This window comes from Aptenodytes patagonicus, chromosome 2, assembly GCF_965638725.1.
Source record: "Aptenodytes patagonicus chromosome 2, bAptPat1.pri.cur, whole genome shotgun sequence".
NCBI lineage: Eukaryota > Metazoa > Chordata > Aves > Sphenisciformes > Spheniscidae > Aptenodytes > Aptenodytes patagonicus.
Window position 1 is genome coordinate 44,122,316 of NC_134950.1, and position 24,433 is coordinate 44,146,748.

Here is a 24,433-nt window from a genome sequence, read left to right on the forward strand (position 1 = left end):
TCAAAGTGGAGTTTACAAACATCAGATGTCTGGAACACTACTTTTCAATAATGGGACCACTGACCATGAAGTCCTCTCCAAAAGAGGGAGTCCTTGCCCCCAAGAATTTATAATCTGTTCTGACATGAGGCAGATATAAACCCTAAATCTGAAAAGATGAACCAACACATTGTCTATATACTGTGTCCTGCAGGGGTTCCCAAACTGCTCTTCATCAGGCCTTTTCATGCGACTGCAAAGAGACTTTTTAATATGCTAACCATAATGAATATAATCTGCGCTGTAGATTAATTTTCTTTTGTATCCCCCAGCTCATTCTTCATCCATTAAGTAGCTTTCTATGAACCAAGCTTTTGGAGGCCAGAGGCTCCAAACACGTGATGGAATTCACTTACAATTTTGCAGAATTCATAAATAGCCATTGATAACGGATTTGTTGAAGAATTCCCAATGCATCACTATGTATGTTACAGCTGCACTACGTATCTTGCTATCAGAGCCCTTTGCTTTTTTTTTTGCTTGATTAAAATACTGTACTGGGTTTCTCTGGGATGGAGTTTTTGCCTTCACTTATTAAACTGCCTTTACCTCAAAGGAAAAAGAAAAAAAGAACCACAATCTGAAAAAAAAACCCCAAACCAAACAGAAAAACAAGTGATGCAAAAGCAATCACTCACCACCAGCAGAATGATGCCCAGCTTAGTCCCCGAGGAACAACTACTTTGGAAAAACTCCTCTCCAGTTTTATTGCTGAGCATGACAATATATGGTATGGAGTATCTCTTCAGTCAGTTGGGGTCAGCTGTCCCGGCTGTGTCCCCTCCCAGCCTCTTGCCATCGTCCCCCCACCACTCGCTGGGAGTGTAGAGTGAGAAACAGAGATGGACTCAGTGCTATGCAAGCACTGCTCAGCAACAGCTAAAACATTGGTGCGTTATCAACACTGCTTTGGTCACCAGGCTAAAGCACAGCACCAGACAGACTGCTATGAAGAAAATTAAGTCCATCCCAGCCAAGCCCAGTACAAATACTAAACAAATTAAAGCAATACCTATGACAAAAATTTGCAAAATTTACCTGACTGTGCTTTGTTGCTAGCATTAAAATATAAGTTTGAAGGCAAAGTGAAAAACCGTTTTGAATCCTTGAGACTTGCTTCTTAATAAACTTTTATGAGCAACAAATTCCACATCCTGCTGTAACATCACTGAAGCAAATTGGGTTAAGTGAAGAAGGATCGATTCAATACTGGGACATTGTCCTGATCTTCCCTTTAAATTTCCCCAAATGTCACTTTTATGATATTAAACAAATGCTTTTTTTCTTAAAAGTTGTACTCAGAAGGAGTATTATATAGTTGCTTGGATCATCAGGTTGTCTTGTAGGTTAAATCAACATGGTAACTACAGCATCGAACCTGAATTACGATCCACTAGCATTGAACCCTTAACTGATGTGAAATAATTGCACAAGGAATTCCAAAGGAATTAGGATCCAGTACAAACTTCTATAATAAATAAGGACTAACTTCTGGAGTCGGGGGAAATTTCAGCCCTGGTAAAGACTCTAAAATTTGGTTAATCATTTTTAAGAAATTCAGAACTGTAGTAGTATGACTTTTACAGCAGTGCTTCTAACAGTAGTCGTATGACCTTGGAATGGTTATAGTAATTTGGAAATAGGCAATAGTGTCATAATAATCACTGTTTTTATTGTATTCTTGATCATGACTGAGAGCAAGTTATTCTGAAAGAAAAAAGAAAATCTACACACCAAAAATAAAGCAAAAGGCAAACATCTTATGTTTACCTGAATAAAAACCTAATTACACTTGTCTTTCAGTGACTGAAATAACAGAGCTATAGCAAAGTAGTTGCTTTGGTATAATAAATATTTTTGACAACTTGACTATATAACTTTCTATAACTGTAGTTACCTAGCTCCTCACCTGTAACTCTGAAAGCTAGAGTTCCTTCCAGCTATCTAAAACCACATCTTTCTTACAGCAGAGAGATGAAAATTTTCACAAAATGCACAGGTGTTCAAGAAGCATAAGGAATCCCAGGCTGCTCCGTATGCTTAGCACAAGAATTCCATACTCGGGCTATTGCTACCCAAAGCACCTACTGCAACCTCAAACTACTACCTCTTGAAAACAATTATAATGCACAAACAATTCACAGGCTTGGAACACTTTTTGCCAGTAATTTACTGGCTCTTCTTACAAATGGAAATCAGAGGCATTGATGTGCTACAGGCTAAAAATATTCCAGTCTGAAAAAAAGATTTGATGGTTACCCTGCATTAGTCATGGGAGCTTACACACTTCATGATACCATGCTGCAAATCTATTGTGACAAAAAGTCATTCTGATAGGCCTGCATGAGAATGATGAAGTCTCAATCCTTCACACTGTTTCATGAAAATAATGTTTTTTTTTTATTTACTTATCCTAAATCTAAAGCAAAAAGAAAATTACCTTGTCCCAGAAGATCATATGATTGAGTGACACTTTTGAAATGAACCATCAGAAAAATTAATCTCTAGAGCAGAAGCTTGGACAATAAAGTTGATGCATTTTTATTACACCTTTTTGTATCATCATTTCCAATGTAAATCAAATGCAAATGAGATCAGATTTTATTTGTATCTTATTTTCTCTTATAAATAAAATATATTAAGAATTAATAGTAACTACCAGTATTCCAGACATACAAGAAAGGAACGTGGAGGGTACAGAAATCATTTCTCAGTGATACAATTCGTTAATACCAAACCACAAAGATGTTCTCAATGTCACAGACTGCATTTGTGTCATGGAAGCTAACGACATCTCTCCCCTTGCTTTCACTGGCACACACAGGCATGTTTTCACCACTGAAATCTAAACATGATTTGAGAAACACAAGAAACAAGCAAAGAGGAAATCCCCAGTACCAAGTCATTTGGGAAATCCCATCAGATTCTTGCATGCTCGCTAGTTGATACATAATATGACACAACTCTATATTTTCAGCAGGGCTATTGATTTTGGCTTGCTTTTGCAACTGTAATGGAAGAGTAAAAAGGGGTTTAAAAGAAACCCACAATTTTTGGTTTCAGTTTTTAGTGTCTTCTGCTTCATCTTCTTTCTTTATCCCTAACTTTGTGGTCCTCTAACCATATATATATTTTTGCCCTTCTATTTTGGGCAGCACATTTTATCGGTCTTGAGTCTACAATGTGGTGTCTGCATGTATTTTAGCTGACTTGTCTCTGACACTGACTCTAATATCTCCATCCTGTGAGCTGTTAAGTAGAAGCTGGGACCTGCCATCATCCTTGTACAGTGAAAGAACTTTCTTGAGGAACAGAGAACTCACACTGCAACAGGAGAAGCCGCAACTGCTGTAGCACAGCTTTCAGTTTAATTAATCCTAAATCAATTATTATTTGTGAAAAGCAACCAAAACACAGCTACCGGTTAGCAGACACAGACATAAAAAAGATGGCCTGGTCAGCCTAAGGGTTAATCTGCTCTGAGTTTGGATGTTAAGCGTACTGCTGGATTGTATACTCAATACAAACATCACCCTTTTTTGAATGTTAACTGGGAGTGAAAAAAGCAAATGAGTATTTAATGAGTATCAGTTTAAAAATTAAGGCTCACCTCTACATGTCAAAAGTCAGTTACCTTTCAAGTATTCTAAGTGAAAATATCTTACTAAAAATGAGCATTTTCTTTGAAGGGCAGAGTAACTTTGATATTTCTATTCATTTTGTATAAGCAGAGTCCACATTTATGACTGTCAGAAATACTTCTTACAAAGTGCTATAGATTCTATGTAACCAATTTCACGGCAGATATCGCTTCTATAAAAGGATCCTTTGTATCCAACCCTAAAAACATCCAGCTTCTTTGAAAACAGGTTTGATGGCTTGTGTATTGTTGCCATGGGTTTCAAATACAGCATATCTCACCAGCTGCTGACAACCCACAACATTTTGGGAAGGCTTTGTGACACAATGATACAACATGAAGTCTGATAGATTAGAAACAGAAACTGGGTGTTTTGAGCTAAGAACGGAAACAACATTGCCAGAAACAATTAACAGTAATTAATAATGATCCACACCTATGCTTTGAATTTAACCAGGATACTTTGGTTCAACTGAATTTATTTAAAATCTTTCCTGATGCTTCACATTACACCCTATGAACAAGTATGCCGTATTTGATGTCCTGTTCACATTGCCAGACTTTTCATGTACACTTTGAAATAGCAGTCTGCGGACCAAGCTCAAAACCAAATCAGCAACCCACGTGAATTATTTGCTACATGAACGCCTTTGGAACTAGCTCTAGCCAACTAAGTATGTTTCCCATAGTGGAAGATCTAATATAACCTTGTCTTTAAAGCTCACTCAAAGTAACAGATATTTTTCCACCATGTGAATGTGCCTCAACGTGCTGTGTGGAGCTCAGTAGTTTCCATTTATCCCATCTGCTTTTCATAGCGATGTGACACAATTCAGGCTGTGCAGACAGGGTCCTTGGGTGCATTGAAATAAAAGAGAGGCAGGAAGCAAACGTGATCATCCCCACTCCTTAAGAGATATATCATTCCCTGTTTTGTTTAGTTCCTTAGTCTTTAGTTCTTTGGTTACTAGGATGCGGAATATTCCTGTAAAATTTTTGAGTTGGGGAAATCATTGTCTTAGACCATTTATGCAACTTCTGTAGCTAAAGAAGAAAGTGGTTGTTTATTCTAGTAAAACACATCTGGTAGACTATCACTCCAGAAGCATGACCAGAACATTATCTATTCCTACCTGCGTAAACAATAGGTATAAAGCTAGCATGCAGTGCACCAAAACCTTACTCTTTCCCCCAGTGAATCATAAAGCAGAAAACATAAGTGTGAGAGAAAGCATAAATGAGAAATACTCCATTACTTTCGGTGAGCTTTGGATTGGGCTCTGTATCATATCAATCTCCTAATTTCCACAAAAATAGTCCTTATGATAGATGGCTAGCTACTTTAAAAAAAAAAGGTAGTGGGAAATTATTCAAGTTACATGCTGATTGTTGCCTTATCAATAAACCACATTCCAATGCCCTTTTAAAAACCAATAACCAGTAATATGTTTTATGTTGCATGTATGCATGCATAAGTCAATAGTCTAGAAAAGCTATTCATTGTCCTTCCTGAGGTAAGTCACTGCAAATGTGCATGTAGGGCAGACATAACACAATGCTAGATCACAACTAGTTTGTAAACTGTTGCTTACTTGAGGGTGGAAAAGTTGAAAGACTTTGAGATACTGGCTTCTGGGCTTTTGCTGGTTGGAGTTGAGATTCTCTGAAGTCTTTCTTCTCTTGATTGGGTGCTGCAGATGTTCCCATAGGCTTTTCCCAGCCAGCTAAAACAATGAAATGTAAATTCTGTCACTAGCTACAAATCATTTGCTTTTTCTTGCTTGGCAGCTTCCCATATGTTCAGTGACAAACACTAATAACAGGTCTCACAACTGTTCAACACAGTGGACACCAAAATCTTTTCTCTGTGTATTGCACAGCCACTAGCTAATATTAGCTTTTATTGTTAGCAGCATGCCACAAAAAGTGGAAAAAGTCTGGCATATTAATAAAAGTCCGTTTACTGCTTTGAAAACCTAAGTAACAATTTAACATTGACGTATGAATAAAATGACTTGTTAAAATGCATTTTTCTCCAAGATAAACTTTTCCACCCCCTGATGTTTCCTTTCTTAAGAGTGGGAATGCTGAAATGAAAACTGCTAGAGACCATTTCTGATAATGTGAGGTGTCAAACAGAAAATCTTGGTTGCTCTCATAGCTCCTGTTATCTTCCTTTTACTGAGTAACAAGGATTCAGGAGAAGTCAAGCCTGTAAAGAAGTAACATTTAGCTTTATTTTAATGGCATCAGTAAACCCTGCTTACTTTGTTGAGAATGTCCATTGAAAACCCTTCTCTTCCAAAGAGTAACAAAGGAAAATACTTTCCTCATGCCTACAAGGACACAGTGACCAAAATATACTTGTCATCTTGTAGCAAGTAGGGACTGAATGGTAGGGCTGCCATTACAGTGACTTTCATAATGCTTCTGTATGTCTCAGTCACAATATACATAGAACAGTTAATAATAAGACTGGTTGCATGTTTTGATATTTTCTGTTTGCTGGTCAAAGCAGTGAAGATGATCCGGTTCTGTTTGTGTCTGCAAAAATCTGACCGAATTCTCAATTTCAAACTGATGGCCAGTTCAGCATTTTCATGAGATGTTTCATTTCTTGACCTCTGTGGCTATGTCCACCAGATAAGAATGCAAGTACTGTAATTCCACTGTTTTCTGCAGTTATAATCCAAGTCAGTTGGCTATGTTTGGTAACCAGTTGTTCACCAAATTAAAAACTTCATTCTCCTGAAGGAGAAGAGACAAGCAGACAATCCAGTGACAGTGATCCAAAGTGTGCTGAGAGCTGATGTCTCGCTTCCAAGCAGGCCCTCTCTAAAGTCTACTACTTTCCCTATAAAATCAGGAAAGACTGTGGTACAGCTGACAGCCCGACAGCATCACACAGGCTTCGATAATCTGTGGCCAAAATGGGGAATAGACCCAGGAAGTCAACTCCATCTGTAACTTGTCACCTGTTTCGATTCTTACGCTCAGAAGTTTATTTGTTCAGTAAAAAAATAGATTGCTTCTGCATCATTTATTGTTATAAAAAGAAAGAAATGAAGAAAAATTAACTAGCAACATAGGAGAAATTAAGTGTGAGCACAATAAAATTTTCACCTTTAAAATTACTGAAACACAACAAAGGAAATTATGTCAATCTAGCTTTTACACTTTTGCTTTGAATTTGTCATTCAGAAACACTAATCACTAAAGAAAACTGTAGAATATTAAGAAATTACATACATTTGATGACCTGTGGGTAGAAAAAAATGTTTCTCTCTCCAGTGTTAATGACTGGCTTAGTCTGGCCATCTGGCAGGAGACCAACATATATCCCTTTATTTTGCACTGATTCTAGACTTACAGATCCAGTTTCCAAATTCTTCTCAATTTTAAAGTGACAGTATTCATCACCTATGCCCTAGGAAATTGAAAACAGAAATGTGAATTCAACAATTGAATTGATGTAGCGAGGCAAGTTGGATGTTTCTTAAGACTTAAATATCACTAACTTCTAATAACATTTCAGATTAACTTTAGGTTCTTCATGATGTCCTACATTACTGCACACACACACATATATATACATATCTTGGCCTTGCTCATTCCTTTGTGAACAGAAAGACCGATGACATAATTTAAGTGAAAGATTGCAAATGAAAGCATTCCGATTTCTGTTAGGATTTAGGCAAAGTCTAGTATATATTCAAAGGATTTTCCCACTTAATCAACTTACATCTTAATTATTCATTAGTGGGTTTTATCACCAATTTATTCAGACTCAGTACCACTTTAAACCCCCGAACATGTTTGTGCTCTGCCACATTCAAAACAATTATATCATTTCATATCAGCAAACAGACATAGGATTAGTAAACATTGAGTCTAATGAGCAAATACGAATGTCTCATTCTCTTTTTTGCTCTCAAATGTAAACCTGCAATAGTTAAGCTCCTAGCAGGTGGAGAATATTACAGGTAAATCAGAATATTTCAACCATCCCCCAAACCTAGTTTTATTACTAAATTTACAGGCTACTGGTGAGGTATTTCAAGAATAAACTCTATTGGTTGGCTGATGAAGAAAAAAAATCAGGTTCTTCATTTCAGACAAAACAGAATCATTTGTAAAAGCTAGGATGCCAACATCACTTCAACATCTTCCAAACTCACACCAGTATAACTGTGGTTGTTTAATAAAAATCAAATTAGCACAACAGAATCTTGACAGAGAGTCATCAGCTATCTAGCAACAAATAAATTTTAACTACATCCACATTCTCAATAGTTTAAAAATATAATCAGACCTTTACAATCAAGTGCCAAATAGACATGACAGCTAGCTTGTTTTGCTATATTTTTCTATCTTTTCCTTCATTTGCCCAAAGAAAGATCTGAAAAAAATTAAATCTCAACAACGTTTTATCCCATTTTTATCCAAGCAAGTAAAAAAATATTCTCTGCTATCACTGACAATTTACTCAAACTATCTGCAGAGGGAAATGCAAAAAAGAGCTGCTTACTGTTCCATTACACTGGTCATCTTTGATCTTCAGATACATTCTTGGGTTTCTCACACTTTCAAACATGCAGACTCCAGAGCCGATTTTATGCACCTTCCAGTAGGATTCCTGCTGCTGCTGACCTGCTCCGCTGCAGCTCCCATCAGGTCTAAGGGACAGAGCCTGGCAGAGACTTGTGTTGAGCAGAATGATGGCACCATGGTGAAACACACCCTTCAGATCAGAGACAAGAAGTCCTTTGTGAATAGCACGCTTTTCTCCATATTAAACTTTGACAATTATATTGTTCATACTGATTTATTTTAAGTACTTATTAATGCATTTCCATGTATAAAATGTAAATTAATAACTCCCAAGTAATTCAAGTATACCTCCAGCCTTAGAATATTTGCTGCTTTCTGTGCAGACACTAACCTGGATAGTGGAAATCCGTCCCTACTCCGCAGCTTCCCCACTTTTTATCGTTCAGCAGCCCAGCACAACATCCAGAGCACAAGGAGAGTGGCAAGTTAAGGAACTTGTTCTCTTTTCAGATTAAGTAACTTCCCATGCAGCTCTCCTGTATGTACCGATTCGTATTTAGTAAACCTTTTCGAAGGTTTACTAAAAAGTTGAGAGATGCGTCTTTTCTGTGTAACAGCCCGCCCTATTTGCATATACCAGCTGCAGTATCGGCAACTTCTCAAGCGCCACCTACCTGTTAAGCTGTAGTTTAGCTCCACCTGGTGGAAGAGGATCACTCTTTTAGCTTGCAATCCTCTGACGTTTGATTAGATACAATCTGCTTTATAAGAGTAAATTTTAGAAGAGTCTTCTTAATTTCCCTCTGCCCACCTTACCTTGACATGCACAACAAATTCTTTGGAAAGTCCAGCGTATCCAGTTGTTTCATCAGCTACTTTGCCTTGAAGATTGAACGTTACGGTGTGACCTGGGTTCCTGGCTGACTCAAGGATGGCAGAACCATTTGGTTGAAGGTGAACACAGAGCTCACAGCAAGTCTTGTCTTTGCTCTAACAAAGTCAAAGTAGGAATAATAAATTATATGAACGACTAGATATGGCAAAATCCAGAACAGAGAGTATCACAATATAGTTTCTGTATTATTCAAGTTTCCACAATATCACCAGTCTAGTATGAAAATGTCTCTATATTTTTCAGATTTGCAGTCCTGATACCAAAGTCCTAAAATTGTGGACTCCGGAATTTCAAAGCACAGAAACAGTTCATCTTAAGATGACACAGATCTGAGGATAACATGAAATACACCTGGGTGCCTCAATCAGAGAGGGAGTTAGAGTCTCAGCCTACAAATGCGGCAAAGAAGGTTGGAATATAAAATTGACGTAGACAGGAAATGAACTACAGCAACTCTCTGCCACTAGCCCTCCTTCATTTGCTTCAGTGTTTTCCCTCATTTACTTATACTGTTCTCACAGAAAACACTTAAGGACTCAGAAGTTTTACATGAAAGAGTACAGCAACACACTGTCCATGCTTGTCTGTTCAGGTTTGCGGACTGCGTGATCCCGTTGTATAAAAGACACAATATAAAAAAATACGTAATTAAATATTTTATCAACTCCATCATCATTCTTGTATTTAAATAAAACTAGGATTTTAATAAATGTAAAATGTTAATAATCAGCCCAATAATTTAAAAGACTTCTGGCTTACATCCTCTAACATCTTTTCAGCATTTTTAAGATGTCAAAGAATCAATATTTCTAGGGGAAATTTTCATTTCCAAGGCACTATCTTCTGAAGAAAAAGCTTCATCCTGAAAAAAACTATCAGATTCAATATACTTCTAAAAGTAAAGGAAAAATTGTATGGATTTTAGAAGTGGTTGTGAAACAAGTAAGCCAGCATGTCCTCAAAGTATAATTAAGTATGTATCATAAGGTCAATTGTAATTTTTGTATTGTCATTTTGTTTTACATTTATCTATCTTCATTCCAAGGACCCCAAAAAGTTTTAAATGACAACATTTTTCACATTCCCTGGGAAAAGGAACGTCTTCCACAACTAAAAATAAGAAAATTGAGATCCAGATTTTCTATAGGTTGCTCAAACTCATAAAGCATGTCAGTATCAAAGCAAAAAAGAGAAAGTTCAAATTTAAGTACCCAGTTAATAACCTCTCTGTGGTAAGATATACTGCAATGTGACAGACTGCAAGTAATTCTCTGTACCAGAATTACACTAATGAACATGAACACTAGGAAGTCCTGCAAGGAGGTCTGACAATTTGCCTGGCAGCCTGACGCTATCCCCATTGAGAAATCTAAATCTGCTGAGAGTACTCTATTCCCACTAATGCCAATTCACATCATGTAAAAGAGGAATGGGACCAGCTTTGACTATGAAATTATTCACTGGGTAAATAAGGGGAAGAACTGGAAAAGGTGAAAGGGAAACAGCTTCTTCCCTCATCAGTAGAAAAGTTTCATCAGAAAGAACTAATTTCTACAACTCCATTTGCCTACTTGTATACTGCAAGTGCTGAGAAAGAAAGGCAATAGTAAGATTTTGAAGATGGGATGAAAGAAATCAAAATGGATCAAAACAAATCTGGAATATTTCAGTTGGCTTATGACAGGCATGTTACTTAGAAAAAGACACAGAGGAAAAATGGGCATTTAAAATCAATCCTTAGAATTTATCCCAAAAGAGGAAATCATAGAATCATAGAATGGTTTGGGTTGGAAGGGACCTCTAAAGGTCATCTAGTCCAACCCACCTGCCATGAGCAGGGACATCTTCAACTAGATCAGGTTGCTCAAAGCCCCGTCCAGCCTGACCTGGAATGTTTCCAGGGATGGGTCATCCACCACCTCTCTGGGCAACCTCTTCCAGTGTTTCACCACCCTCAGTGTAAAACATTTCTTCCTTCTATCTAGTCTAAATCTACCCCCCTTTAGTTTAAAGCCATTCCCCCTTGTCCTGTCGCTACAGGCCCTGCTCAAAAGTTTGCCGCCATCTTTTTTATAAGCCCCCTTTAAGTACTGACAGGCTGCAATAAGGTCTCCCCAAAGCCTTCTCCTCTCCAGGCTGGACAACCCCAACTCTCTCAGCCTTTCTTCATAGGAGAGGTGTTCCATCCCCCTGATCATTTTCATGGCCCTCTTCTGGACCCGCTCCAACAGGTCCATGTCTTTCTTGTGCTGAGGGCTCCAGAGCTGGACGCAGTACTCCAGGTGGGGTCTCACCAGAGCAGAGTAGAGGGGCAGAATCACCTCCCTCAACCTGCTGGCCACGCTTCTTTTGATGCAGCCCAGGATACGATTGGCCTTCTGGGCTGCAAGCGCACATTGCTGGCTCATGTCCAGCTTTTCATCCACCAGTACCCCCAAGTCCTTCTTGGCAGGGCTGCTCTCAATCCCTTCATCCCCCAGCCTGTATTGATCCCGGGGGTTGCCCCAACCCAGGTGCAGGACCTTGCACTTGGCCTTGTTGAACCTCATGAGGTTCACATGGGCCCACTTCTCGAGCTTGTCCAGGTCCCTCTGGATGGCATCCCCTCCCTCTGGTGTGTCAACAAGATATGAGGGCGTTCCAGGTACCTCATTAATATGTGGCAAGCCAATATAAATTACAGCTTGGAATGGCCTGGTATTCCTGCATCAAATAATTTAGTCTATTAAAAAATCCTACCAAAGAGTAAAATGTAAACTGTAAGAAAATGGACAAAGCCTTATGTCTGAATTTGCCTCTTCACTGACAATTTCCTGGGTTCAGTTCTGCAATCCTTAGCTCTTTATCTGACTGGAAGCACAATTATTAGACAGGTTAAAAACAGCATTATTTTTAATCAGGCAATGAAATGTAATTACGAAGCAGAAATCAGTAACAGCGTTTCCTACCTTTCCAATTACATGGCCATTGACAAGAGCAAGAGCAAGACGTGGCATCTGATGACTGCTGAATATACATATATTTCTCCCTTTGACATTTACATCAAAAAGACCTAAGAGTTAAATGAAAAAAATGTTAGAAGTATGAGAGTATATTAATTCATATTTGCATTTAATTACAATTGATGATTTATCATTTTCAAGGGAAAAGAATGAATCAAGTGTTTAACTCAACAGGTTGACCTCTCTGATCAATGAATCCCCTTCATCCCTTCAGGAAAGGGCCTCTAGAGACTACTGCCTACTTCACTGCCTTCTTCACTGCCTTGAGAAGAAAAACCCTGAGAGCTAATGATAAGGAACAAGTTTCTTTTGATCAGCGTATATGTTTAAAAAAAAAAAATCCATAAAAAGGAGCTGAGGACTCCAGCGTAATGAACTGGGCTATAGCAATGAATTTACATGATAAATAACAGATCATGTAGGGAACATAAAGTTTTCAGGTAGGAAAAGATAATTCATTTTCTCTGTATCCTTATTAGAATTTGTAAAGCAAATCTTGCAGCATAGCTTATGGCTTCTAAAATTTTAAATTTCCAAACAATTACCGCTTACAGATACAAAATACTGATGAAAGTTAAAGTAGTGCCATTTTTATTGTTCCCAACAGCAACAGCTGATTTTTTTAAACTGTTCTACCAGTACATTATGTTGCCCATTTGTAAGGTGCAGCTGTCTCTGGAGGACTCCTGAGGTGTCCATAACATAAGATTTTTGGGGTGTCATTGGGACCATGACAATTATACAGCCAAGGATCATTGTGCCCATTGGGATGATGCCACAAATCATAAAATACAGATGGGGTTTCTAGTCCTTGGGGCAAGATAGGGAGGACACATAACTGTCACAATAGGTCTCTGCTTTCAGGTAGAGATAAAGCTTCCTGAGAAATTAAAAAACCCTAGACCAAATCATCATCTGATATAATTTGCCATCACCAGTTTGAAGGCCTTTGAATTATATTGCTTTAGAACTGCTGAAGGCAAAAAAACAGTTCTACCAGTATCTGAAATGCAGAGTTTTCTATTAGGAAAGACAGGTAGATAATTTATGTCAGAGGACTTTATTCCAAAGTACACGCAAGGAAGCAGGGCCCCTAAATGAAAATTTAAACAACAGTTCCCAAGTCAGCACTTGTGGACTTCTGTTGCACATGACTATTCTAAATGCTTTGTAAATTACTGCACATATAAGTAAAACAAACAAATCTGAAAGAAGTTAAGGGAGAAAGATATTGTTCTGAAGGCAGAAAAGTTGCATGATAGGTGCCTGCATTCATTTTGTACTTGTGTTTGTTTTGTACTCTGAACTATAAAAAAAGAATACATGGTTATTCCTGTGTCACTAACTGTTCCTCTAGATATCAGGGCAACTTTATCATATTGTTCAGAAAAATCAAGCTCTTTTTGATTACCAGTTTAATTCCTTAGTATTACTAAATCCTTGGGAGGTTGCAGATCACACTACTAATTTTTCTGACTTACAATCTAAAGTAATTAACAGCCAGTTTATACCAATTTTGTTTTGATCTGTCTTTCTAATATATTTAATTATATTTATCATCTTTACTGATATTTAGTAGTTGTGCATCAGGTTTGGTACTTGCACAATTATACACATTACTCATTTAAAATTGTGGAGATAACACTCAAATGAATTTTACATCTAGCATGTAAAAATGTACCAAAAAGGTACAGAATGCAATAAAAATGTCACATGTTGATGTTGGAAAAATACCATTAGAAATGCACTGATTTGTAGAAATGAAAGTGCATCTGGATGAAAATCGGGAAAGAGTCTGCAGTCTGAACTTAAATTCTGCATGTTAGAAGATTATGAACTCCACAGTGTCTAAATGACCTGATTTGTCTAAATCAAATCAGATACAATCCATCAGTTGAAGACACAGCATTAAAAAACAACAAAGATGTGCTTACTGTATCAGTGCAGATTAGAGACCAAACTCCTACAAGCAGATAGTTTGGTCTGTCACCAAGTAATTCACAGTTTGTGTTCCTAAATGTATCTCCTTGGAGGAAGGACACTAGCGTGCTGTGCAACTGCTTTCAGGCATTTAAATTGCAAATCCTAAAGCTGTAGATAGGAGATTTGTCTTAATCAAATTTGAGTCACCAAATACTTTGAACTCAAGGACCAAAACTGCTAACTAATAAGAAGAGCTTTAGTAAAACAGAGTAACACCCACTTTCAATGTTTGTAATATTACTGATCTCCCATATTATACATTTGAGTTTTCTGGTGCAGCTTTTCTAAGATGCCTTTATAGGTTATGCTAAGGAGTATTGATTGTACTGCTCTCCATGCACTCTTTGGTGTGTCCTGAAAGATTCTGTTCTATCACCTCAAAAAAAGATGTGTGTAAGGTCCCTGGGAAGATGTCAGAAAGGCTGAGCAGCTCCATCACTACAAAGATAACAAAAATATGTGTGCCTAATATGATACGTATTATAGTTAAGTGTTAGTAACACAATAGGATGGAAACTGATAAAGAGGAGGAACTGGAAGAGTGCCATTAAAATCAAAGACAAGGACGGAACAAAATGAATTTTTATATATATATATATATACACACTCCCTATTAGTGAACTATACCTGGAAATTTAATTTTTAGCTTAGATGGATCTAGTTACAAAAGACTGTAGCTATCCTTGCCATGGCAGTTCCATGGGACCATTAAACTGTAGATGACAAGAAGTTTCTATTTGGTAAGCGAAAGCCAGTGACGAGACACAATATGAGATTTTTTTTGTGCTTTATATGTAAACCAAACATAATTTCTGAGTTCTTATAGTCATTAATACATGTAAATATTTTAAGTAAGGAAAATGTTTGTTATAATTATCTACTCCTATTCATTAGAGGAATCACTATATGAGATCACAGTGAACTATAAAGTCTTCCTTTCTCGTATCTTTTATGCATACATCCACAGGAAAAATACTTTACCATATTTGTTTTTCTTGTCACCACAAGCATCAACTCTGCTATCTGGACTGAGGCAAATGAAGCCACGGGTGAGACTGTTGTAAAACTGAAGTGTATTGCCTTCCTGAAATTTCCACTTTTCGGCAGCCCACTAGTTTTGTAAACAACAAGCAGAAAAGACTTATGAGAAGGTGATACACAGGAATTTGACATACATGACAACAACTGACCTGATTTCACTCAAAGAATAATTTGAACGGTTTAAATAAAAATAAAAAGGTATGTTCTTACAGTTTCCTCTCTCTTGAGTTCCAGCTCTTGTCCTGTACAGATAAAAACCGTGTAATTAATTTACAGAACGTCCTCATTCCATTTGACACAGTTGCAGTGAAGCTGGGTTCTCCTCCCCACCAATTTTCACTTACTTCCTGGAAACGTGCTGGCATCTGTCACAGTCAGTTCTCTAGCAATATTGCCATCATCCTGCCCCTGGTCCAGCCACCTAAAAGCCAGAACCCATTTCAGTAATATAACCTTGATTGGCAACTCCCACAATGCTGTACACATGGCACTTGCATACTAATACTTCCTGTTCTATTTATTAAAGTCTCAAGGCTGACAAACAGCAACACAAAAATCCAGCTTTAGTGAAAAGAGATTGACTTTGGCAAAAATGGTTTTGTTTGTTTGTTTGTTTTTTCTTGATGAAGCTTATAAATAAATGCTTTCCTGGACTGAGGTACAAGGGCCTAAGCCAATTATTACAAATCAGAGAAGTCATATTGATCCCAGATCGATAACAAAATGTGCAGACTTAATGATGTTTGCTCTTCCTGTCTGCAAGAAGGCTACAGCAGGATGCAAATTGTTCCATGTCCTGAAAATCCCTATATAGGGAGGCAAATCCAACACAGGCAACAATTTTACCATGTCTGAACTGTACTTTTACAATGCCATTGTACCTGCTTCACATCTACTTACATAAGTTAAGTCTAACTCCATTTAACTCAAAAGGATTCACACTCTGTAGGAGCAAGATCAGCAAGCACGGCGTCGGGCTCTAACAATAACTAGCACATACCCTGTATTTTTCTGCCTGAAATGGATTTGAACTCTCCCTAAATTATGCATGAAGCTAGCATTATAGATCTCTTCATAGCAGTTCATCTCATCTAGAATACAGAATAAAAATTAGGTCAGGCAAAGATGAGGTGCTGTATCTGGTAGGCAGAAAGCCCTTACTCACACATAAATCAGTTTCAGTGTGCACATCGCTCACTCCGAGCTGTCTCAGGCAGTTATTTATTCACTCAGAGAAGTGAGAAGAGGAAATAGAATTGAGGTGCCACTGGCAAGCTGCAGCTAGATTCATACGTGACTGGACTTTACCATTCCTAATATTTGCACTGATCTTTATCAATTATAATTTTTCTGTAAGGTGTTGGGAATTAATCAAGCGTTGATAAAATTAGAAACAAACTATAGAACAGAAGATTCAGAGCAGCAGCATCTGCAGGGGAGAAGGCAGGGAAGTTAGGATTGCTTCAAATTATGTTGCAGCTCAGTGACAGGCTGCAAGGCAAATGAGAAAAAGAGATGTGGTCAGGTAACTGTGTTTGTGATAGCCGTTTCACAAGTTCTTAAAGTCTGATCCTGAGCTCATTGAACCCCAAGTTAATGTCCATAGTAACTTCAGTAAAGTAGGATCAGTCTGCTAGAGAGACAGCAACCCACTCTTCTGAAAAGCCTTGCATCGCATGACATGGAAGAATGGATGGACCTGCTGATGTCAGATCCAAAGTGTTGAATATGGGGAATGTGTCAAAAAAGCACATCTTGAATAGTTCAGAAGGCACAAGAATGGAAAGTTCCCAGGCAGAACTTTTTATTGCTTTTTCATTAGCTCAAATGCACCAGAGATTTGGGACAGGTACAACTGAGAGAGCTGTAAAAAGAATCAGATCATTTCAGCTTGCTTTTTAGGAAACACATATTTCCCTTGACAGGACATTTCAGAAGAAAAACTAAGAATAATTACAAATTTATTAAAAACCTAACCCAAATGTAATGCCACCAACCTGTGACAAAGAAAAGTATAATCCAAATCCGTTATAGGATCCTTGATTACAACTTTGTCCAGAAACCAGCCGTTTCCTTAGAATAAATTTAAAATAAAACAAACAACGTTAGTTCATGAGAGGCAGATTTAATGAAGCCTGACTTCCTATGGCTTTGTGTCTTCTATGGGAACTGCAAAATCTGTAGCTCCACCAGCAGGTTGCCAGAGTCATGGCTGCCCTGATGGCTGGAGAGAAGACAGTACCTGCTCTAGGTACCGTAGAGCTTGCTTATGGGCCTGCAAGCTGCTAGGTCCCTCCCTGGCTGTCATGGCCCTGAGTGCTGCACATGCCCCCCTCATTTAACATAGTCATTGTTTGAGACTTATTTGTTTTGCTAATCAAAATATTAACAAGATTAGATAGCAGCTTATCATGGCTCAAAATAAGCTGCTATGTTTTACAATATTTAGGCTTAAGAGTTTGAAAAACAGGTCTTGTGACGGCAAGCAATTTGAGTTTCACCATTAATTGGGTGTCTAATGACAAGATAGTGTAGCCAAAATCTCCAACTGCATCTTTACAGTGTAACTGAAATTATAATAGCCCATTTTATCTATAACAAAGACTGCACAAGACATATTCAATCTTATCATACACTCTCCCTCTTCACAGTTTTTCCATAGGGATTAGTCAAAAATGACAGAACAATAGCAGACGGTGTCCTTCACATAATGGTTGAGAGTGTAGTGAAAGTGAACACGAAATATTTGAAATTTGTGATGATACAATAAGGTAGCTGTGTCACTTGAATGGTTTCCTTAGAAGCCTTTGTCTTTCACTTCTAAAATGTTTTCATACATTCAGTTTTAGAAATACATATTGTATTTCAAAGAAAAGGTTAATAACTTTGCAGGCAGTATTCAGTGACTATATAGAGAGATTTCTGACCTGATCCAAGACCGTTGTGTCCTATAACAATCTTGTACAAATGTCCCAGGTGCACAGCTTCAACAGCAAAGATGTCAGTCTGTAATCAATCAACAAAATTTCAGTAAAGACTAAAAAGCAGAGCATTCTTCAGCCGTGGAATCCTGAAGACCCATAAACCCATAGAACTCTGCTGTCAAGATCATCCTTTGAAATACCAGCTAATGATAAGGTGAGAACTAACCAAGGAGGACAGCTTTCCTGAAATAAAAGAAGTAAGTAAGCCTGATCACTTTGCTAACGGGAGTAGTTCCGTTCAAATGAATGGGATCAGAGTCAGAAAAGAAAAACCTGCTGAAAGCTTAATTGGCTAAACAATTACAAATTACAGCAGATTTCAACATTAGAAATGCAGCTATAAAATGTAAAGTTTCATTTTCTCTTCACTTCAAATCAAATTTTTAGGAGAATTAAAAACAAAAGTACACAGCTTACCTATTTTATAAATGAAAATTCTGTCTTCCAAAAGCACTGGTATAACTTTAGAAAGTACTTTTGGCTTAATTATGGATTTTTGGGGAAATACTGGAATGCAGTAATTATCTCTTTTCTAATTGCACCTTGCCTGGGGTAACCACCCACTTGAGAGAGAACAGCCAGCCAAACATATCAGAAAATGCCCTGTCTTTCACTTACTTGTCCTTTTAAAAATTTGTTGGGTTTCTGTGACCTGAGCAGCTGTCTTGATCCTGTATCACCTCTTTCTCCATAGACAGAAATATAGACATCAGCCTCAGTTCCAGCATTCCACAGTTCTCCTGTTGTCACATGCACTTCATAGACAGTCACTGACAATGAAAAATGGCAACCTTTCATATCACAAACGCTATTATAGTTACAATAACATCTAGCTGTGAATGTGCCTGTAGAGTCCAAATACATCTGTGTCAAGGACAGTTAGAGTATAAAACCTTAAAAATCCTATTCAATATTAAGTAAAATAATGTACAAACTTGCTTTGGTGTTATATCTATGCTTTTTATCCCAGACTGTCACTATGGGGAATGCAAAGAGAATTGAACTTTAAATGCACAGTAGTACATCTTTGTCCTGCAGCATCATTTGAAATCATCATAAAGCTGAAAAGTAAATAACATAAATCCAAGATTAGCCTCACCGTAAGTGGTGAGATCAAAACTATAACAAGCAACAGGAGCCATTAACATTTTCAATACACTGGTTAACCAAACAAGCAAAAATCTAGCACCATAGTTTTAGCTTTCTACAACCTCAGAACTCAGAAAGCTGCATTGTTTTATTATTTTACTGATTCATGCAATAGGATAGGATAGACTTCCTCTATTACATTCCATATGGAAATTCTTTAAAAGCTGGAAATTTGGGAGGAAAACCCTAGCACTTAAATTCAATAAATTTGTTACTTAATAGAAATGGATAATGCAAATAAAATTAAGTTTTAGTCAAAATCCAGTGAAACTCTAATAAAGACTATGATACATAAAAACATGTATCAATAGAAAACAGTGGTCATTAAAATGCAGATGTAGGAACCTCATAAAATTCAGAAGTAAGATAAAAACTTGCAATTATAATCTTCAGTAGAAACATGGGAAAGGCAAAGTTTACACCAACATACAGTAACAATATTTTGTTAGACCAAGTGAGGTACAGAGAGAGCAAAAAGGGGAGAGAAAAACTCATTTTCTGGCACACAAGCTCTTCTTCCAGATGTAGGTGTCCTTGAGCTTCTCTGTCTTGCAAGTAGAAAAGAGTTTCCGGACCATTGAGTCCAAAACAACATCAACATTATCATCATTCAACTATCAGTTTCCACTTGAAATACGTTATGAAGCTTGACTGTAATCCTCTGAAGAAGGTTGCTCCCACATCTCACTCTTCTGATGGACAAACACCTTCTTTTAGTAACCAGTGAAAATTTATTCATGATCAGTCCATATCTGCAATTGTACTAAGTGGCCGTTCAGTGTTTACAACTTTTCCCTTGCTGCTTTTTTTTTTTATGATTATCTCACATTTATTTACATGGCATTTGTGTGCAGTTTACTATACAAGCTGTCTTTAAAGAATTCAGTTTGGATGATGGTAACAATCTAGCTAAAACAGTAAGCACTCTGCACGGGTTATTTTAATGTGTCCACACAGAATGCTAATGCTAGTTTCCTTCTAGTATCAGAGCTAATTCATTTTGAGATGATGACTGGGTACCTCAAACTCCACTGAAGTATTGTACCATAGACATATGCTATTAATAAATCCAGCATAGAGGTTTGAAATAGCTAACTTAATTCAAGAAATTTTCACTTTTTTTTTACACTTCTCTCTACCACTCATAAGCCTAGGGATCATCCCAGCTTTATAATAAGTATTTATGAGTATTTATAATGCTTACAGCTTTTATCCTAGGAAATAGTGACTCTCTTAATGGAATGAAGCTGCGTCAGGGGAAGTTCAGACTGGACATTAGGAAAAGGTTCTGCACTGAGAGGGTGGTCAGTCACTGGAACAGGATCCTCAGGGAAGTTGAGAAGGGAGTGTTGATCTGCTTGAGGGTAGGAAGGCTCTAGAGAAGGATCTGGACAGGCTGGATCGATGGGCTGAGGCCAACTGTATGAAATTCAACAAGGCCAAGTGCCAGGTCCTGCACTTCAGCCACAACAACCCCATGCAGCGCTACAGGCTTGGGGAAGAGTGGCTGGAAAGCTGCCTGTCGGAAAAGGACCTGGGGGATGTTGGTCGACAGCCGGCTGAACATGAGCCGGCAGTGTGCCCAGGCAGCCAAGAAGGCCAATGGCATCCTGGCCTGTATCAGAAATCGTGTGGCCAGCAGGAGTAGGGAAGTGATCGTGCCCCTGTACTCGGCACTGGTGAGGCCGCACCTCGACTACTGTGTTCAGTTTTGGGCCCCTCACTACAAGAAGGACGTTGAGGTGCTGGAGCGTGTCCAGAGAAGGGCAACGAGGCTGGTGAGGGGTCTGGAGAACAAGTCTGATGAGGAGCGGCTGAGGGAACTGGGGTTGTTTAGCCTGGAGAAAAGGAGGCTGAGGGGAGACCTCATCGCTCTCTACAACTCCCTGAAAGGAGGTTGTAGCGAGGTGGGTGTCGGTCTCTTCTCCCAAGTAACAAGCGATAGGACGAGAGGAAATGGCCTCAAGTTGCGGCAGGGGAGGTTTAGATTGGACATGAGGAAAAATGTCTTTACTGAAAGAGTGGTTAAACATTGGAAGAGGCTGCCCAGGGAAGTGGTTGAGTCAGCATTCCTGGAAGTGTTTAAAAGGCGTGTAGATGAGGCGCTTAGGGACATGGTTTAGTGGGCATGGTGGTGTTGGGTCGACGGTTGGACTCGATGATCTTAGAGGTCTTTTCCAACCTTAATGATTCTATGATTCTATGATTCTATGATTCTATGAAATAAAACAAGGAGGTAAAACACGTCTTTTTTCAGATCAGCTATTATTATTTGGACAAAAGCCAGCCACATTTAAGGCACAGAAGCTTTTGACAGTCTTTAGTTAGCAGCATAGTCATGTACTATTTTTTCCCAGAGTACACCCGTCTCAACACTCAAAATAGTTTTTGAACTGTTAATTAATACTGTATTTTACCCACATCGTTTACCATGTCATCACCTGATCTAGCTACTTCCCCAAATTTTTCTTTACATCACCCATGTGAACAGGTACTCCATGAACAGACCATGGCAGAGGCAGAGAATTCATTTCTCCAGACCAACAATCCCATGTCTAAGACCACAACAATCCTCTCTATTCCTACAATTCCCTTCTTCATTAACTATCTACTTTCCAATTTCTGCAAGAAGCAAAGCAAAGGTCCACCAGCCACCAAAGACTGTGTAACTTTGATTTATCCCCAGCAAGTAGTTCATCATCATATAATTAAAGATTGTGTCATAAAACATGAGCAGAAGGGGACAAAAGTAGGATGGTTGAGGATAAAAAGTCAAACAAATGGTGCTCAGTCCCCCAGCATTAGAGCCACAAAGTCTCTATGTAATACTTAACAGTTTAATTCAGACGTTTTTCCTTTGAATAAAAAAGGCTGTTAAATCAGAAAGTGTTTCAGCCTCTTTTTATTCAGAAATTGGTTTTAAAGTGCCTCTCATCATCTCTCTCAGATTGAATCCAGACCTCTTCACTGTTCTGTTATCAAACTATCTTCTCTGAAGTTAAAAGCTATATTCTCTTTTCACTGTCTCATGCAGAAATATAATATTGGCAAAAAGACACAGGGCTGTCTTTCAATTACTAAGTCAGACATGAAACTGCCTTCTCCAAAGCTTTCAGCATGACCCCTTTTATACCGAGGCTGGCAGAAAGGCACAGAAGTTCTTTTCTTCCTCTCTTGTGTGAGGGAGAAATTGTTAACTACAAAATGCAGATTGAGAGAATGGTTTAAGAGTGCTGTTGTACTTTATGATGCACCAAGATTACTTGATAATAAAAATCTTTCATTGTATCTTTATCTCAGAAACAAGGAAACAACATACTCAGAAAGAAGAGCCTGAAAATTAGAAGGTGGGTAAGGTCAGTGTCCCAGAATATTAAGCAAGAGAACATTTGGGGAAGAACAGATATTGCAAGTAGGGGATCGGAGCATATTCAATATAACGTCAATGATCATTAATTAACGTTTATGTAAAGGGGGGGCGGGGTGTTTGTTTTTTATACCAATGTGCTTGTATGTGCCCCTACACTAATAATATTAATGTCTCCTGACCAGAAAGACCAAAACTATGAGGAAGCAGGCTGACTGCCTCTGAGGCTTTTCATGCCCTCAAGAGTATGAAGATCATAACCACTCAAGATCAAAAATCATTGTGTCGTGGTTTAATCTCAGTCGGCAACTAAGCACCACGCAGCTGCTCGCTCACTCCCCCCCACCCGGTGGGATGGGGGAGAGAATTGGAAGAGCACAAGTGAGAAAAAACTCGTGGGTTGAGACAAAAACAGTTTAATAATTGAAATAAAATGATAATAATAATAATATGATAATCATAATAATACACAAAGCAAGTGATGCACAGTACAATTGCTCACCACCCGCCGACCGATGCCCAGCCAGTCCCCGAGCAGCGGCCCCCCCGGCCAGCTTTCCCCAGTTTACGTACTGAGCATGACGTCACATGGTATGGAATGCCCCTTTGGCCAGTTTGGCTGTGCCCCCTCCCAGCTTCTTGTGCACCTCCAGCCTTCTCAGTCGGTAGAGCATGGGAAGCTGAAAAGTCCTTGGCTAGTGTAAGCATTACCTGGCAACAACTAAAACATCGGTGCTTTATCAACTTTGTTCTCATCCTAAATCCAAAACACTGTACCAGCTACTAGAAAGGAAATTAACTCTATCCCTACCGAAACCAGGACAGTTAGGACTGGCCAGCCTCTCTCTACAGCATTTTATGAGCCATTTACAGCTGATAACTACATCACTGGAGGAAATCTCTCCTGCTATTCTTTTTCTCTTAAAGACATATTAATGAGGCACAAACCTGTTTTTCTGCTCTTCTTTTCAGGCTCTTAATCTCAGTGCTCAGTCATCATAGACAGTCATAAATACAGCTTCAGGCCACCCAGTTCTTTATTACGACAGTGACTGTCCCATGGTATGTTTTCCCACATCCATGGGCCATTTTCTGGACTTCTGCTCCTCAATTTCATTTATACCCTCTTCCTCTAGCCTGCACCCACAACAGCTGTTGCCATTGAAATGCCTGTTACCATTTCAATTTTGCAAGATCAACACAAAGTACCATAAGCATACCACCAAGCATTGCTGCAGTATTAAACATTCTGAAAAAGGGGTTCTGTAGTTTTTACAGAACTTTGAATGGAAGTTTCTTTCATCCCATTAATCTTGTTCTCTGCAGCTGATATGATTTTTTGGGGAAGGGAAGAGAGGAGGGTGTGGAATCTGTCCCAAGTGGATCTTACTCTTGTGAAAGCTCCAGCACAAGTAATACCAGCGGTGTTATGACTTTTCCCCCTCTACCATCACACCCTAGAGGATGGGAATCTGCCCCAGTATTCTTGCTCCCTCACCCACATCTCTCCTAGGATACACTGATCTTGTTGTGCCCTTGTACTTTCCTTAGGCCAGAAAAGAACAAAACTATTTAGAAAGAAAGGAAGAGCAAGCACAGACTTTCCACCCCCTTTGCTGAAGCAGAGAGACCATATAGCAACAATATCCAGCATGGGTGACAGGGATTGGTGTGGTAGAGCAGGACATTAAAACAGTGTAACAGCAGCAATAATTTTGTATTGTTTGGCATCATTCACCTTTAGAATTACAATACAATCTTTATGTGAGTAATGGAGCTTTT

General features: G+C 38.5%; 1 protein-coding gene across 1 annotated transcript in view; it reads right to left on the reverse strand.

Annotated features, from left to right (window-relative positions):
- Positions 1 to 24,433, reverse strand: part of RP1 (RP1 axonemal microtubule associated) — a 184,009-nt gene that overhangs the window by 136,135 nt on the left and 23,441 nt on the right. The window contains exons 6-16 of the mRNA XM_076328953.1: positions 18,754 to 18,905; positions 18,079 to 18,157; positions 17,149 to 17,224; positions 15,496 to 15,572; positions 15,362 to 15,393; positions 15,092 to 15,221; positions 12,074 to 12,177; positions 9,047 to 9,220; positions 8,208 to 8,420; positions 6,929 to 7,106; positions 5,272 to 5,403 (exon numbers count right to left, since the gene is read on the reverse strand). Coding sequence (XP_076185068.1) covers positions 5,272 to 5,403; positions 6,929 to 7,106; positions 8,208 to 8,420; positions 9,047 to 9,220; positions 12,074 to 12,177; positions 15,092 to 15,221; positions 15,362 to 15,393; positions 15,496 to 15,572; positions 17,149 to 17,224; positions 18,079 to 18,157; positions 18,754 to 18,905 — 1,347 coding nt within the window. The remainder of the gene's footprint in view (positions 1 to 5,271; positions 5,404 to 6,928; positions 7,107 to 8,207; positions 8,421 to 9,046; positions 9,221 to 12,073; positions 12,178 to 15,091; positions 15,222 to 15,361; positions 15,394 to 15,495; positions 15,573 to 17,148; positions 17,225 to 18,078; positions 18,158 to 18,753; positions 18,906 to 24,433) is intronic.